Source organism: Notolabrus celidotus, chromosome 15 (genome assembly GCF_009762535.1).
Source record: "Notolabrus celidotus isolate fNotCel1 chromosome 15, fNotCel1.pri, whole genome shotgun sequence".
Lineage (NCBI taxonomy): Eukaryota > Metazoa > Chordata > Actinopteri > Labriformes > Labridae > Notolabrus > Notolabrus celidotus.
In genome coordinates, this window is record NC_048286.1 from 33,091,478 (window position 1) to 33,109,947 (window position 18,470).

Below are 18,470 nucleotides of genomic sequence, written 5' to 3' on the forward strand. Positions count from 1 at the left end.
ATTGATGGTGAACCTTTGGGAGGTATTGGTGGATGATTGATCCACATGAAGGGATATAATATGGTGTGAGTGTTTTATTGTGTCTGTGGAGGAATATGGTTTTATGACACTTCAAGCTGTGTACTGTGATTACATTGGACTTGTAAAGACCCACCTCGGGACAAGAGCTGAATGAAAGTTCTCTAACAGGTCGTGAGGATCTGAACGCAGGAAGAAAGATGACAAAACTCAACTCTGTATTTCAAAATATGAAACACTGACTGCTTTTTATTCTGACAAACTTTACACCAAATATAAAAGAAGGACAAACATTTCATATCAAACTGCTGACAGCAAAGTATCAAAGGTCAAAGTTCAACTTTTACTGCAGGCTGTAAACCAAAGAGAACACATCCTGACTGTTACCGCTCTCAAAGACGGAGAACTCCTCCTCCTGTCCTCCATACAGTGAACTCTGATCCACCAAGATAACTCTCTGTTCATCATTCACTGCAGAGAGTCAACAAGAGCAGACCGCTGCCTTCCATCAGAGCTCAGACACTGTTTCTATCTGGAGTTAGAGGAACTCTTTGACCGTCACTGAGAGGAGAAATGGATCAGAACCAGCTGGACCGAGAGAGATTCTGCTGTTCCATCTGTCTGGATCTACTGAAGGATCCGGTGACTACCTCCTGTGGACACAGCTACTGCATGAACTGTATTAAAACCCACTGGGATAAAGAGGATGAGAAGAGAGACTACAGCTGCCCTCAGTGTAGGCAGACCTTCACACCGAGGCCTGTCCTGAGGAAAAACACCATGTTAGCAGATTTAGTGGAGGAGCTGAAGAAGACTAGACTCCAAGCTGCTCCTGCTGATCACTGCTATGCTGGACCTGAAGATGTGGCCTGTGACGTCTGCACCGGGAGGAAACGGAAAGCCTACAACTCCTGTCTGCAGTGTCTGGCTTCTTACTGTGAGAAACACCTTCAGCCTCATTTTGAAGCAGCTCCATTTAAGAAACACAAGCTGGTGGAGCCCTCCGAGAAGCTCCAGGAGAACGTCTGCTCTCATCATGATGAGGTGATGAAGATGTTCTGCCGTACTGATCAGCAGTCTATCTGTTATCTCTGTTTAATGGACGAACATAAAGGCCACGACACAGTCTCAGCTGCAGCAGAAAGGACTGAGAGGCAGAGAGAGCTCGAGGGGAGTCGACTAAACATCCAGCAGAGAATCCAGGACAGAGAGAAAGATGTGAAGCTGCTTCAACAGGAGGTGGAGGCTATCAACGGCTCCGCTGATAAAGCAGTGGAGCACAGTGAGAAGATGTTCACTGAGCTGATCCGTCTCATGGAGAAAAGACGCTCTGATGTGAAGCAGCAGGTCAGATCCCAGCAGGAAACTGAAGTGAGTCGAGTCAAAGAGCTTCAGGAGAAGCTGGAGCAGGAGATCACTGAGCTGAAGAGGAGAGACGCTGAGCTGCAGAAGCTGGCAAACACAGAGGACCACAACCAGTTTCTACAGGACTACCCCTCACTGTCAGGACTCAGTGGATCTACACACTCATCCAGGATCAAGACCCGTCCTCTGAGGTACTTTGAGGATGTGACAGCGGCTGTGTCAGGAGTCAGAGATAAACTACAGGACGTTCTGAGAGAGGGATGGACAAACATCTCACAGACAGGGACTGAAGTGGATGTTTTACTGTCACAACCAAGACCAGAACCAGAGCCCAAGACCAGAGCTGAGTTCTTGAAATACTCACATGACATCACACTGGATCCAAACACAGCGAACACACAGCTGTTATTATCTGATGGGAACAGAAAAGCAACACGTATGGATCAACACCAGTCTTATTCTAGTCACCCAGACAGATTCATTTATTATCTTCAGGTCCTGAGTAGAGAGAGTCTGACTGGACGTTGTTACTGGGAGGTGGAGCGGACAGGAATAGTTTATGTAGCAGTCACATACAAGAACATCAGAAGAGCAGGGAGCTCACATGAATGTTTGTTTGGACGCAATGACAAATCTTGGTGTTTAGATTGTTCCAACAACAGTTATATCTTTTGGTTCAACAATGTGAAGACTCCGGTCTCAGGTCCTCAGTCCTCCAGAGTAGGAGTGTACCTGGATCACAGAGCAGGTATTCTGTCCTTCTACAGCGTCTCTGAAACCATGACTCTCCTCCACAGAGTCCAGGCCACATTCACTCAGCCTCTACATGCTGGACTCTGTGTTTATTATGGATCAGCTGAGTTGTGTAGGCTGAAATAGACAGAAGTGATTTCAGGGACAGTGGGTTCACTTCTGTGTTTGAATTCTTCAACTTGATTTTGATTCCTGTTTGTTGCTGAGAGCTGATTGTTGTCAGCTGTCAATCAAACTTGGTGGGCGGGACTTTCACATCTTCTCCTTTGTGCGTCTGATTTTTGGTTAATTAGATATCTGTGTAGGTTAATTATTACCCTAACCGGGCCTTCATCAAGACCTCTAAAACCTGGTCTGTACTTGCTGTACTCTCAGCTGTACATTTCCATCTCAAAGACAAGGGACACTCTTTTCAGGACAGCTAGACTCAGATTCTGGACTGAGGAGGTCGTTGGTTTGAAAGAAGTGTCAACAAAGTCAAAACAAGTAAGGCCACACTCACATGGAGGATCATGTGATCCCAACGATCCCAACAGGTGACCCTTAACGACTCTCAGTGAAACTCAGCCAATGACGATATTAACGACCCCATGTGACAACCGTTAGCATACTGACGACCCCCGGTAGCTTTTATTTCTCACGCCGTCTAAAGAAGTCCAGTTTCCTTTTTAGATCAAGCTTTGAATTAAGAGGACTTGGATGGACTAACCGATCCTAGTACTGATGGGAATTAAAGTTTAGTGGTCCAGATCATTCGTCTCAGCTCAGGAACATGAGCCGACTCTTCATAGCATCATTTTAGCTTTTATTAAATCAGCCATTTGTAGAAATGTTTTAACCAATGATTGATATCTATGTGTGCATGTATTTTACTTTAAGTATCTCAGCTCTCAAGTGGGAGCCGGCTCATATACTTCAAAAACAAGTCCCTACTGATCTCCAAACATCCCATAATGATTCAACTTAATTCATCATTTGTCATGAAATGCCATTATTAGCATTTAACTGCTTCATTCATTCTGTGAAAACTGTCTATGATGTACAGTATCACTCAGTGTCACACTTGAACTGGTATTTTGTTTGTTACAGCAGCGCCCTCTGCTGGACAGCGACCAGGAGTACCTTTTGTGTTCAGCATTGTTTTTTACATCAACTACTACAAGGTGTCTGTTAGGGACCTGTCTGTTTCTTTAAGGCACTGCATGGCCTCGCACCAGACTACATCTCAGGGATGTTTTTAGTGTATGAACCAGGAAGGCCTCTCAGATCCTCCGGCTCCTCTCTTTTAGCTGTTCCACCAAGCACAACAACATTTTGTTGCTTCCGACCGCGATTCTCTGAGATGAGGGAACAGCCTGCCAGAGGATATTGAGATATTGAGACTTTTAAAATCAAACTTAAAAGGTATCTATTTCAGACTGGCTTTTGTGTAGAGTTTCATAATTATATTATTTTAATGTTCTTTTTTAAAATTGTTTTAATTATTTGTCTACAAAATTTTTTTGCCTTTATTTTATCTTCAACATTTCTTAAAATCTGCTTGAATGATTTATATTATATTTTATGATGCTTTACTTATTTTTTAATAAGATATATTTCATTGTTGCTGGTATTCATTAGTCTCTACTTCAAAATACATGTTTGTATTTTAATATGTAGCATGTTTTGCCATTACTTTACTTCTTCTTGTTTCTTGTTTTACAATCACTGTGTGAAATGTGCTTTTTATTAAAGTTTGATCGACTGATTCTACCGGGGAGTCATGGCATGTAAGAGTATTGAAGCTTACCTTTACTTTCTGATGATCCTGGAGTTTAGGGGGCCGTGTCCACGCTAGACCACAGCGTAAAACCGTGGCAAAATTATTGCACATAAAAAAGAGAATAGACATAAAATGTAACAAAAACATCAAAACAAATATATACACATAGTAATACTGCATTACTATCAACAATAAATACACCTATTAGGTATGGAGAAATAAAATCATGGATGGCAGACAACTTTCTTCAACTTAATGACAATAAAGCTGAAGTCATTTTAATTGGTCCAGCAGCAAAAAGAACCCTGATAATGGCTGACCAGATAAATCTACATAAATTAGCAAACCACGTAAAACCATCAGTCATTTGTGACCAGGACTTGGGTCTTAGCCACAAATAAAGAAGTTTGTCCAATCCTATTTTTGTCAGCTCAGAAATATTTCAAAGGTAAAGTCCAAAAATGCAGCTCAGCTTTTAACTAGTACTGAAGCATTTCCCCACCCCCAATTTAAGCATCCCTCCACTGACTCTCTGTGGTTTTTAGGATTGATTTTGAGATACTTCTAATCAAATATAAAGCACAACATGGACTCGCCCCTCAATACATTTCTGAGCTTTGATCCCCCTATGAACCAGGACGCAGTCTGAGATCCTCTGGCAGTGCTCTGTTTGCTGTTCCACGGTCTAGACTGAAAACTAAAGGCGACAGGGCCTTTGCTGTAGGTACACCCTGCTGGAGGAAATCAGACTTGCACAGACAGTCCCTAATTTTATAATAATAATAATTTGTATTTGTAGAAAACTTTTCAAAAACCGAGTCACAAAGTGCGTTACATGGGCAGCAAAATAAAACAGGCAGTTAATGAAAACACACAAGTCAAGATAAATAAATAAATAAAACATATTTTAAAAGACACAAAATTCCCCTGAAATAACTCTTAAGGAATATAACTATTTTAAAATACATTTCTTAAGACAAATACCATTGATGAATAGAATAGATATTCAACTGTACTTGCATGAAATCTGGTTGTTTTAGTCAGGATTATGATAAAATATATTTACCCAAATTATATTTAACTTCCCTAATAAGAGCCAACCTTCAATTTAGTAAATTTCTGGTTTATTCCAGTTAATTCCCACGAAAAGTTTCCAACTTTGAAAATTCCCTACTCTTTGCAACCCTACTCCAGACACACCTTTATAGTAAAGCTTTTATTTTGTGAATATATTCTAAGTTTTAACCTTTTACCTCTGCTTTTATTGTCTGTTTTAGTGAAGCACTGTTGAAAAATGCTATACAAATAAAAGTTTTATTTTTTATTATTATTTACAGCTCACTCAATGTGACAACAACCGGGGCTCTGCCGCCATCTAGTGGTGAGAACGTTAGCATGCAAACGCAATTTCAATTACAGAAAGTATTTTTCAAAAGGTAGAATGTTGCATATTAATACAGTTTTTCAGACATTCATCATAATGTACCTGCATTATGGGATAAGAAGAGACAGCCACAGCCGATCAGAACCAAGGAGACACCAGTCGTCTGTTCCCGCGAGAACTAAAAACAGGATTTCATATGAAAGAGAATTCAGTTAGCAGCTAGCTTAACCGCTACTCGGCTTCACAAATTGAATCAACAGTTCTCTACAGAGCAATAAAATGACATATTTAACATTCACTTCGTTATAAAAAATAATATGAATGCTTCTAAGTTTCTCACATCATATAAAGAAAACTACATTTATAACTTAGTTAACAGGAACAGAGCGCCGACTTACCGCAGGCTACATAAACCGTTATTAATGTTAGTGACGTACATTAAAAATCAAAGGTTTTCCCGCTTCACCACGACACGGACTTCCGCTGTGGAATTTCAAAATAAAACATACAATAAACAAACTGGTTGTCAGTCCCGAGTTTCACAGGATTTTAACAACAACCCTAAGTCAATGGCTGTTTTCGAAACCGCCTGCTACATACTACCTTCCAATGCAGTAAGCTATACGTACTGCATACTGTATCTGATTAATCAAAATAAATAAGTTTGAAAATACATTTTTAATCTTAATTAATTAAAATGTTCAAAAGTTTTTGCAATGTGTGGAAATTTTAAACAAAAAAATCGTTATAAGCCAGTGAATGGGTAAAAGTAAAAATGTAATCAATTCCAAAATCCTTTTCAATAAATGACATAACTGAATTTCCCCCCCTGGGATCAATAAAGTAATATCCTATAACTTTTGGTTTGATCTTAAAAAACAAAAGTGATGAAAATCTGCTGTAACATAATTCAATGCCTCTCAAAATTCTTTATTCACAAAAACAGGATTATGAAACATCCCCCAAATTTGTTGTTTTTCTAAATGAATTAAAAATGTACATAAAATCGTTGAAAAAAAGGAAAGGACCAAGAGCACTAGAATAATTCCTCACTGAATTGTAAAATGATTCCCTTTCCTTACTTAACTTCTATTATTATTTATTTTCTGTGTAAGTATTATTTTAACATTTACCTTAAATTAAGAACTGAAGCTGTATTGTTCTGTATCTTTAATAATTGTTTATGTATGATGTTCCATCTGAATGTACCCATTGTTTGTTATGTACATTTATAAAGAAAGTTGAAAAAAACAAAGCTGTTTGCCTCTTGACTGCTGCTGGCATTATTATAATGCATAATATATTGTATTATATCATTATATTTGCCATATTATATTATGTTATATTACATTATTATTGTAACTACAACTCACGGTCATATTACATACCCATATTTATTTTTACTTATTGCTTAATATGTCATTACCAACTCTAATCACACCATGTCAACCTGTCACTACTGAAACATTAATACTGCCTGCAATTACTGCTATTTAATCTAAATCCCATTGTAACATTGTATATATCTAAATTTTATTCTAGCTTTATTGTTTTTACTTATCTTATTTTACTTATTGAAACTTCTTCTTGATTGTACTTATGTCTGGGTTGCTGTAACAACTGAATTTCCCCCCCGGGATCAATAAAGTAATAGGTTATCTGTTGGGGAACAGACTTCATATCCCAGGATCCTTTGCGTCGCCATGATCCGCCTACCTCAACTATCTCTTCCGGGTACAGTATAGGTAGGAGGAAACAGAGGGGGTTACTGCAGTATACGGTCGGACTCTGCTGATGAAACATTGAAAGTTCTGCTTGTGGACATTCTGATCTTCCAATAGAGCGAGTTTAACAGGTAAGAACAACTTTAACTGTCTTTGAAACGGGTTAAAATACCAAGTCTGTGAGTTAACGGGTGTTTCGGTTCAACAGGCGACTCAGTTAACTGGCGACTTTCGGTCGAATGGGTCTGATGTTGTGGTGGCTGGTTTCAATGGAAGGTGTATCTGTAGCTGTTGTAGTGAAGTCGTCTTTGTTTAGTTTATAACTGTAATGTCCCAAACTACCTCAGACCCACGCTGCTGTACAGTGTTGTGTGTTCAAACGTGCCACGTATTTCCACTCACTCGTGTTTTCAACGCTGCTTGTTGTTACCAAGCGCCAACTTCTGGTTTCAGAATATGAAGTGTTTTAAACTGCAGTTTATTGAGTGTCCGTTTGAGGCTGGCTGCAGGACATAGGAAATCACATACACACCCATTCAAAGAAGAGACTCTTTACAGCAGAAATAAAGTCTGGTTCAAAAAACCGTCTGAAGAGCTCATTTCTTTATCAGCACACACTGGACAGGGCTGTTTTTTTTTGTAAAGCAGTAGTTTAGAAGATATTGAGATTATTAATTATTATATAAGTTCTGCCCATTTAAGGACTGACCATAGACTGTAAAAAATATGGACGTAGTATCCGTGACGTCACCCATCTGTTCCTGAGAGCTGTTTTGAAGCAAATCGACGGCGGCAGCCATATTGGTAATGCGGAACTCAACTAGGCAGAGTGTGACGTAGTGTGACGTAGTGTGAGTCTCTTAGCCAATGGCTGTGTGTTCCCGACCGGGAGTCACGTCAGTCATGTCCTTATTTGGGCAAAACTCATAATCTTAATATCTTCTGAACCGTCACGTTAGAAAAAAATTCACCCCCCGTACAGTGTATGCCGATAGAGAGATTAGCGTTGTAGGGCCAAGCCGTTTTTTGAACCAGGCTGTAAACAAGTTTATTAATGCTGCAAAGATCGTCTTTTTCCCATTCATATCTATGTGGTTTCCGGTGTTTCTGCAGCCAGCCTCAAGCGGATTTTCGATGTATTGCAGTTTATATCACTTCCGCATTGGCTTCATCGTTTGAGACCGGAGTTTGCCGCTTGGGACTGACACACTACAAAGGAAACACTGTAGCTGTTAGCGCAAAGGCTAAAGGCCCGCCTCTTTACCTCACACTAGCTCGAACCATAGACTGTATAAAAATGGTCGTAGTATCCGTGACGTCACCCATCTGTTCCTGAGAGCTGTCTTGAAGCCAATCAACTGCGGCAGCCATATTGGAAATGTGGAACTCAACCAGGCAGAGTGTGACATAGTGTGAGCCTCCTAGCCAATAGCTTTGTGTTCCCGACCGGTAGTCACGTCAGTCATGTCCTTATTTGGGCAAAAACTTCAAATCTTAATATCTTCTGAACCATCACGTTGGAAAAAAATTCACCCCCGTACAGTGTGTGCCGATAGAGAGATTAGCTTCGTAGGGCCAAGACGTTTTTTGAACCAGGCTGTAAACATGTTTATTTCTGCTGCAAAGATCGTCTTTCCCCCGTTCGTGTCTATGTGGTTTTCGGTGTTTCTGCAGCCAGCCTCAAGAGGATTCTTGATGTATTGCAGTTTATAACACTTCCACATGGGCTTCATCGTTTGAGACCGGAGTTTGCCGCTTGGTTTTCCCGCTTCACCACGACACATACTCCGCTGTGGAATTTCAAAATAAAACATACAATAAACAAACTATGGTTGTCAGTCCCGAGTTTCACAGGATTTTAACAACAAGACTAAGTCAATGGCTTTTTTCAAAACCGCCTGCTACATACTACCTTCCAATGTAGTAAGCAATACGTACTGCATCAAGTCAGGCATGTCCTTATTTGGGCAAAACGTGTAAATGTAATATCTTGGAAAATACCGAGCTATAAAAAAATTCACCCCAGGTTCAGTGTGTGTCGATAGAGAAATCAGCTACTTGGATGTAAACTGTTTTTTGAACCAGGCTGTAAACATGTTTATTTCAGCCGTAAAGATCGTCTTTCTTGAATGGGCATATGTGGTTTCCAGTGTTTCGGCACCCACCCTCTAGTGGACGCTTGATAAACTGCAGTTTGTTTATATATGGTGTCCTCTTTGCATAGCACCGTTTTAACCTGAATTTGTGGATGCTATGATCACAGACAAAAGTTGTTGGTCCACATCTAACCATATACTTCTTTGTTCCCCCTCAGGTCGGCATACTGAAGACTGGTGAACCCAACAAGAGATGACATTCACTGCACAAACACATGTTGTGTAGATCAGGGATAAAACATTCTACCAAACAAATCTTTGGAAGTGAAACTCAGACAGTAATGGCTCAGAAAGGAGTTCAGCTGGACCAGGGAACCTTCTCTTGTCCCATCTGTCTGGATCTACTGAAGGATCCGGTGACTGTTCCCTGTGGACACAGCTACTGTCTGACCTGTATTGAAACCCGCTGGAATACAGAGGATGAGGAAAAAGTCTACAGCTGCCCTCAATGTAGGCAGACCTTCACACCGAGACCTGTCCTGGGGAAAAACACCATGTTAGCAGTTTTAGCAGAGGAAATGAAGAAGACTGAACTCCCGGTTGCTCCTGCTGATCACTGCTATGCTGGACCTGAAGATGTGGCCTGTGACGTCTGCACCGGGAGGAAACGGAAAGCCTGTAAGTCCTGTCTGCAGTGTCTGGCTTCTTACTGTGAAGAAGACCTTCAGCCTCATTTTGAAGCAGCTCCATTCAAGAAACACAAGCTGGTGGAGCCCTCAACGAAGCTCCAGGAGAACGTCTGCTCTCGTCACGATGAGGTGATGAAGATATTCTGCCGTACTGATCAGCAGTCTATCTGTTATCTCTGTTTAATGGACGAACATAAAGGCCACGACACGGTTACTGCTGCAGCACAAAGGATCGAGAGGCAGAGAGAGCTCGAGGGGAGTCGACTAAACATCCAACAGAGAATCCAGGACAGTGAGAAAGATGTGAAGCTGCTTCAACAGGAGGCGGAGGCTATCAACGGCTCTGCTGATAAAGCAGTGGAGTACAGTGAGGAGATGGTCACTGAGATGATCCGTATCATGTTAAAGAAAGGCTCCGATGTGAAGCGGCAGATCAGATCCCAGCAGGAAACTGAAGTGAGTCGAGTCAAAGAGCTTCAGGAGAAGCTGGAGCAGGAGATCACTGATCTGAAGAGGAGAGACGCTGAGCTGCAGAAGCTGGCACACACAGAGGACCACAACCAGTTTCTACAGGACTACCCCTCACTGTCAGGACTCAGTGGATCTACACATTCATCCAGGATCAAGACCCGTCCTCTGAGGTACTTTGAGGATGTGACAGCGGCTGTGTCAGGAGTCAGAGATATACTACAGGACGTCCTGAGAGAGGGATGGACAAACATCTCACAGACAGGGACTGAAGTGGATGTTTTACTGTCACAACCAAGACCAGAACCAGAGCCCAAGACCAGAGCTGAGTTCTTAAAATACTCGTGTGACATCACACTGGATCCAAACACAGCACACACAATGCTGTTATTATCTGATGGGAACAGAAAATCAACAGTAATGGATCAGCACGAATCTTACTCTATTCACCCAGACAGATTCACTGGCTGGTGGCAGGTCCTGAGTAAAGGGAGTCTGACTGGACGTTGTTACTGGGAGGTGGATTGGAGTGGAAGAATTTTTATAGCAGTCACATACAAGAACCTCAGCAGAGCAGGGAGCTCGATCGAATGTGGATTTGGACACAATGACAAATCTTGGGCTCTATATTGTGACAACAACAGTTATAACTTTTGGTACAACAATGTGCAGACTCCTGTCTCAGGTCCTTGGTCCTCCAGAGTAGGAGTGTACCTGGATCACAGTGCAGGTATTCTGTCCTTCTACAGCGTCTCTCGAACCATGACTCTCCTCCACAGAGTCCAGACCACATTCACTCAGCCTCTACATGCTGGACTCTTTGTTAATTCTGGAGACAGAGCTTGGTTGTGAAGGCTGAAATAGACTGAAGTCATTTCAGGGACAGTGGGTTCACTTCTGTGTTTGAATTCTTCAACTTGATTTTGATTCCTGTTTGTTGCTGAGAGCTGATTGTTGTCAGCTGTCAATCAAACTTGGTGGGTGGGACTTTGACATCTTCTCCTTTGTGCAGCAGACTTTTCTTTAATGTACATCTTTTTTTCTCTGTACTTTGTACGTTTGTAGAAATTCTATCATCACATTTTAAGAAATGTTTCTGGCAGTATGAATTATTTTGTTAACAGTCAAATGAAGTCATTTTCAAACTTTTATAAACCTGATTAAATCATTAAGGAGATGTATTCTTCTAATCGACAGAGCTGATCTGATCTGATGTGTGAACAAACTGAAGTCTGACGTCATCAATAAAAAAACAAGAACAAAATATTTCCTTTTTGTCTTCATTTTCAAGCAAAAGAAGAACATTTCTACCTGATGTTTTGGAGCAAAGCTAACAGAGGCTTACATCAAATAACATAGAGGTAGAGCTGAAATGACTGGCTGATTATTGGTTAATTAGATATCTGTGTAGGTTAATTATTACCCTAACTGGGCCTTCATCAAGACCTCTAAAACCTGGTCTGTACTTGCTGTACTCTCAGCTGTACATTTCCATCTCAAAGACAAGGGACACTCTTTTCAGGACAGCTAGACTCAGATTCTGGACTGAGGAGGTTGTTGGTTTGAAAGAAGTGTCAACAAAGTCAAAACAAGTAAGGCCACACTCACATGAAGGATCATGTGATCCCAACGACCCACAGGTGACCCTTAACGACTCTCAGTGAAACTCAGCCAATGACGATATTAACGACCCCATGTGACAACCGTTAGCATACTGACGTCCCCCGGAACCTTTTATTTATTACGCCGTCTAAAGAAGTCCAGTTTCCTTTTTAGATCAAGCTTTGAATTAATAAGACTTGGATGGACTAAGCGATCCTAGTACTGATGGGAATTAAAGTTTAGTGGTCCAGATCATTTGTCTCAGCTCAGGAACATGAGCCGACTCCTCATAGCATCATTTTAGCTTTTATTAAATCAGCTGTTGTTAGAAACGTTTTGACCAATGATCGATATATATGTGTGCATGTATTTTACTTTAAGTATCTCAGCTCTCAAATGGGAGCCGGCTCATATACTTCAAAAACAATAGAGCAGAGTCGATCACAACTGACACATCACTAGTCCCTACTGAGCTCCAAACATCCCATAATGATTCAACTTAATTCACCATTTGTCATGAAATGCCATTATTAGCTTTTAACTAGCTTCATTTATTCTGTGAAAACTGTCTATGATGTACAGTATTTCTCAGTGTCACACTTGAACTGGAACATGAACTACACTCATCATTGGTTTTCCCCTTTTACAGTCTATGGTTTTCCCGCTTCACCACGACACGGACTTCCGCTGTGGAATTTCAAAATAAAACATACAATAAACAAACTATGGTTGTCAGTCCCGAGTTTCACAGGATTTTAACAACAACCCTAAGTCAATGGCTGTTTTCGAAACCGCCTGCTACATACTACCTTCCAATGTAGTAAGCTATACGTACTGCATACTGTATCTGATTAATCAAAATAAATAAGTTTGAAAATAATTTTTTAATCTTAATTAATTAAAATGTTCAACAGTCTTTGCAATGTGTTGACATTTTAAACAAATACGTTTGAATAAAATCGTTATAAACCAGTGAATGGTTAAAAGTAAAAATGTAATTAATTCCAAAATCTTTTTCAATAAATGACAAAACTATGGGTTTGATATTAAAAAACAAAAGTGAGGAAAATCTGCTGTAACATAATTCTATGCCTCTCAAAATTCTTTATTCACAAAAACAGGACGATGAAATATCCCCCAAATTTGTTGTTTTTCTAAATGAATTAAAAATGTACATACAATCGTTGAAAAAAAGGAAAGGACCAAGAGCACTAGAATAATTCCTCACTGAATTGTAAAATGATTCCCTTTCCTTACTTAACTTCTATTATTATTTATTTTATATGTAAGTATAATGTTATCATTCACCTTAAATTAAGAAATGAAGCTGTATTGTTCTGTATCTTTAATAATTGTTTATGTATGATGTTCCATCTGAATGTCCCCATTGTTTGTTATGTACATTTATAAAGAAAGTTGAAAAAAAACAAAGCTGTTTGCCTCTTGACTTGACCTCTTGCCTCTTGCTGCTGGCATTATTATAATGCATAATATATTGTATTATATAATCATATTTGCTATATTATATTATGTTATATAACATTATTATTGTAACTACAACTCATGGTCATATTACATACCCATATTTATTTTTATTTGTTGCTTAATCTGTCATTACCAACTCTAATCACACAATGTCAACCTGTCACTACTGAAACATTAATACTGCCTGCAATTACTGCTATTTAATCTAAATCCTATTGTAACATTGTACATATCTAAATTGTATTCTAGCTTTATTGTTTTTACTTATCTTATTTTATTTAATTGTATTTTACTTTATTTAATTTAATTTTATTTATTTTTTTATTTTACTTATTGATACTTCTTCTTGATTATACTTATGTCTTGGTTGCTGTAACAACTGAATAAAGTAATAGCTTATCTGTTCGGGAACAGACTTCATATCCCAGGATCCCTTGCGTCGACATGATCCGCCTACCTCAAGTATCTCTTCCGGGTACAGTATAGGTAGGAGGAAACAGAGGGGGTTACTGCAGTATACGGTCGGACTCTGCTGATGAAACATTGAAAGTTCTGCTTGTGGACATTCTGATCTTCCAATAGAGCGAGTTTAACAGGTAAGAACAACTTTAACTGTCTTTAAAACGGGTTAAAATACCAAGTCTGTGAGTTAACGGGTGTTTCGGTTCAACAGGCGACTCAGTTAACTGGCGACTTTCGGTCGAATCATAGGGTCGAATGGGTCTGATGTTGTGGTGGCTGGTTTCAATGGAAGGTGTATCTGTAGCTGTTGTAGTGAAGTCGTCTTTGTTTAGTTTATAACTGTAATGTCCCAAACTACCTCAGACCCACGCTGCTGTAGAGTGTTGTGTGTTCAAACGTGCCACGTATTTCCACTCACTCGTGTTTTCAACGCTGCTTGTTGTTACCAAGCGCCAACTTCCGGTTTCAAAATATGAAGCCAATGCGGAAGTGTTTTAAACAGCAGTTTATAGCACCCGTTTGAGGCTGGCTGCAGAAACACAGGAAACCACATACACACCCATTCAAAGACATTTACAGCAAAAATAAACATGTTTACAGCCTGGTTCAAAAAACAGCTTAGCTCTGAAGGGCTAATTTATTTATCAGCACACACTGGACAGGGCTGGTTTTTTTTGTAAAGCATTAGTTTAGAAGATATTGAGATTACAAGTTCTGCCCACTTAAGGACTGACACACTAAAACGGGAACACTGTAGCTGTTAGCGAAAAGGCTAAAGGCCCGCCTCTTTACCTCACACTAGCTCAAACCATAGACTGTATAAAATATGGTCGTATGGTAGTATCCGTGACGTCACCCATCTGTTCCTGAGAGCTGTTTGGAAGCCAATCAACGGCGGCAGCCATATTGGAAATGCGGAACTCAACCAGGCAGAGTGTGACGTAGTGTGAGCCTCCTAGCCAATAGTTATGTGTTCCCGACAGGGAGTCACGCCAGTCATGTCCTTATATGGGCAAAAACTCGAAATCTTAATATCTTCTGAACCGTCACGTTAAAAAAATTATTCTCCCCCGAACAGTGTGTGCCGATAGAGAGATTAGCTTCTTAGGGCCAAGACGTTTTTTTGAACCAGGCTGTAAACATGTTTATTAATGCTGCAAAGATCGTCTTTTTCCCGTTCATGTCTATGTGGTTTTCGGTGTTTCTGCAGCCAGCCTCAAGAGGATTCTCGATGTATTGCAGTTTATAACACTTCCGCATGGGCTTCATCGTTTGAGACTGGAGGTTGCCGCTTGGTTTTCCCGCTTCACTACGAAACGGACTTCCGCTGTGGAATTTCAAAATAAAACATACAATAAACAAACTATGGTTGTCAGTCATGAGTTTCACAGGATTTTAACAACAAACCTAAGTCAATGGCTTTTTTCGAAACCGCCTGCTACATACTACCTTCCAATGTAGTAAGCAATACGTACTGCATCAAGTCAGGCATGTCCTTATTTGGGCAAAACTTGTAAATGTAATATCTTGGAAAATACCGAGCTAAAATCAGCTACTTGGATGTAAACTGTTTTTTGAACCAGGCTGTAAACATGTTTATTTCTGCCGTAAAGATCGTCTTTCTTGAATGGGCATATGTGGTTTCCAGTGTTTCGGCACCCACCCTCTAGTGGACGCTTGATGAACTGCAGTTTGTTTATAAATGGTGTCCTCTTTGCATAGCACAGTTTTAACCTGAATTTGTGGATGCTATGATCACAGACAAAAGTTGTTAGTCCACATCTAACCATATACTTCTTTGTTCCCCCTCAGGTCGGCATTCTGAAGACTGGTGAACCCAACAAGAGATGACATTCACTGCACAAACACATGTTGTGTAGATCAGGGATAAAACATTCTACCAAACAAATCTTTGGAAGTGAAACTCAGACAGTAATGGCTCAGAAAGGAGTTCAGCTGGACCAGGGAACCTTCTCTTGTCCAATCTGCCTGGATCTACTGAAGGATCCGGTGACTGTTCCCTGTGGACACAGCTACTGCCTGACCTGTATTGAAACCCGCTGGGATACAGAGGATGAGGAAAAAGTCTACAGCTGCCCTCAATGTAGGCAGACCTTCACACCGAGACCTGTCCTGGGGAAAAACACCATGTTAGCAGTTTTAGCAGAGGAAATGAAGAAGACTGAACTCCCGGCTGCTCCTGCTGATCACTGCTATGCTGGACCTGAAGATGTGGCCTGTGACGTCTGCACCGGGAGGAAACGGAAAGCCTGTAAGTCCTGTCTGCAGTGTCTGGCTTCTTACTGTGAAGAAGACCTTCAGCCTCATTTTGAAGCAGCTCCATTCAAGAAACACAAGCTGGTGGAGCCCTCAACGAAGCTCCAGGAGAACGTCTGCTCTCGTCACGATGAGGTGATGAAGATATTCTGCCGTACTGATCAGCAGTCTATCTGTTATCTCTGTTTAATGGACGAACATAAAGGCCACGACACGGTTACTGCTGCAGCACAAAGGATCGAGAGGCAGAGAGAGCTCGAGGGGAGTCGACTAAACATCCAGCAGAGAATCCAGGACAGTGAGAAAGATGTGAAGCTGCTTCAACAGGAGGCGGAGGCTATCAACGGCTCTGCTGATAAAGCAGTGGAGCACAGTGAGAAGATGGTCACTGAGATGATCCGTATCATGTTAAAGAAAGGCTCCGATGTGAAGCGGCAGATCAGATCCCAGCAGGAAACTGAAGTGAGTCGAGTCAAAGAGCTTCAGGAGAAGCTGGAGCAGGAGATCACTGAGCTGAAGAGGAGAGACGCTGAGCTGCAGAAGCTGGCACACACAGAGGACCACAACCAGTTTCTACACAGCTACCCTTCACTGTCAGCACTCAGTGGATCTACACACTCATCCAGCATCAAGACCCGTCCTCTGAGGTACTTTGAGGATGTGACAGCGGCTGTGTCAGGAGTCAGAGATAAACTACATGACGTTCTGAGAGAGGGATGGACAAACATCTCACAGACAGGGACTGATGTTTTACTTTCAAACCCAGAACTAAAACAAGAACCAGAGCCCAAGACCATAGAGAAAGTTCAGAGAGAGAAATGGCAAAGGATCTCACAGACAGCAACTGAAGTGGATAATTTATTGTCACGACCAGAGCCCACGACCAGAGCTGGGTTCTTAAAATATTCACGTTTAATCACACTGGATCCAAACACAGCACACACAATGCTGTTATTATCTGATGGGAACAGAAAAGCAACAGTAATGGATCAGCACGAATCTTACTCTAGTCACCCAGACAGATTCACTGGCTGGTGGCAGGTCCTGAGTAAAGGGAGTCTGACTGGACGTAGTTACTGGGAGGTGGATTGGAGTGGAAGAATTTTTATAGCAGTCACATACAAGAACATCAGCAGAGCAGGGAGCGCCATCGAATGTGGATTTGGACACAATGACAAATCTTGGGCTCTATATTGTGACAACAACAGTTATAACTTTTGGTACAACAATGTCAGGACTCCGGTCTCAGGTCCTTGGTCCTCCAGAGTAGGAGTGTACCTGGATCACAGAGCAGGTATTCTGTCCTTCTACAGTGTCTCTGAAACCATGACTCTCCTCCACAGAGTCCAGGCCACATTCGCTCAGCCTCTACATGCTGGACTGTATGTCACAGACAAAGCTGAGCTTTGTAAACTGAAATAGACGGAAGAAATTTTGCCCGCATGTGTGTCGAGTCTCTATTTGAGCGAGCGATATTGTAAGTGATCTTTAAACTTTGTACACAGTGACCAATAAAAATCTGTTAAGCTTGATATGTGCTCTTGTGTCTTATATTGCTGAGTAACAGCAAGGTTTCCTCTAAACATGCAACAGGACCAGTCAGTACCAAGCAGTCGTATGTGAACTGATAGCACGCCGTCTTGGTGGCTTATGAAAGGCAGAATTCTGAAATAAAAGCCAAAATTTGGAGATCAAAGGCAGAATATTGAGATTTAGCTATTGTGCTATTATTTTGATTTTTTTTTTAAAGGGAAGAAAAAATCCAACAAGTCCGCTAGAGGGACATCGGATGTAGTGATGTGTCATGATCAAAAGCTGCGTCTCTGAGAGACGATGCTTTATAGTCAATCAGAAGAGCCGGCTCTCTCTCGATGCGAGCCGGCTCTTCTGATTCACCGGCTCCCAGTTTGTTCCTTTCCCTGCTTAGCTCTCTCATAGCTCAGCCCCAGCTCTGCTCACAGCAGAACTTTATTTTGATTGGCCAGCATGGCGGCCATGCGGCCAATCACATGTGAGGATATAGGAATAGGATACAGGTGATGGAGGGGAGGCTGTGTATCGAGGCTTCATCTGTTCCTTCTGAGAGGGTTAGGGTTCTTCTCAAAGACCGGGCAAATACTCACTGAGAGGAGAAACCGGATCATCCCATCCAAGCTGAGGCATCTGATTTTTCTCAATGCCAACCTGAGGACATTAATAATGTTTGCTCCAGTTTGGTTCTGTTTGCTTGAGTTGGTTCTGGTTCTGTTTGCTCCAGTTTGGTTCTGGTTCTGTTTGCTTGATTTGGTTCTGGTTCTGTTTGCTTGAGTTTGGTTCTGGTTCTGTTTGCTTGAGTTCGGTTCTGGTTCGGTTTGGTTCTGGTTCGGTTCTGGTTCTGATTCGGTT

General features: G+C 41.2%; 2 protein-coding genes across 5 annotated transcripts; both read left to right on the forward strand.

The window, feature by feature from the left end:
• Positions 1-531: 531 nt before the first annotated feature.
• LOC117826358 (tripartite motif-containing protein 16-like) lies at positions 532-2,426 on the forward strand. Its single transcript, XM_034702354.1, has one exon. The coding sequence runs from the start codon at positions 592-594 to the stop codon at positions 2,260-2,262; it is 1,671 nt and encodes a 556-aa protein (XP_034558245.1). The 5' UTR covers positions 532-591; the 3' UTR covers positions 2,263-2,426.
• A 4,582-nt stretch (positions 2,427-7,008) lies between these two features.
• LOC117826354 (tripartite motif-containing protein 16-like) lies at positions 7,009-17,617 on the forward strand. 4 transcript variants are annotated; one of them, XM_034702350.1, is made up of 4 exons: positions 7,010-7,139; positions 8,106-8,109; positions 9,438-10,511; positions 16,812-17,617. In XM_034702350.1, exons 3-4 carry the CDS (start codon positions 9,444-9,446, stop codon positions 17,505-17,507), a joined length of 1,764 nt encoding a protein of 587 aa, XP_034558241.1. In that variant the 5' UTR covers positions 7,010-7,139; positions 8,106-8,109; positions 9,438-9,443; the 3' UTR covers positions 17,508-17,617. The 4 variants fall into 4 exon arrangements, with proteins under 4 accessions (XP_034558242.1, XP_034558241.1, XP_034558240.1 ...); XM_034702349.1 differs by lacking the exon at positions 8,106-8,109 and having other exon boundaries at positions 7,010-7,137; positions 9,321-10,511; XM_034702351.1 differs by lacking the exons at positions 8,106-8,109; positions 16,812-17,617 and having other exon boundaries at positions 7,009-7,137; positions 9,321-11,523.
• The last annotated feature ends 853 nt before the right edge of the window (positions 17,618-18,470 follow it).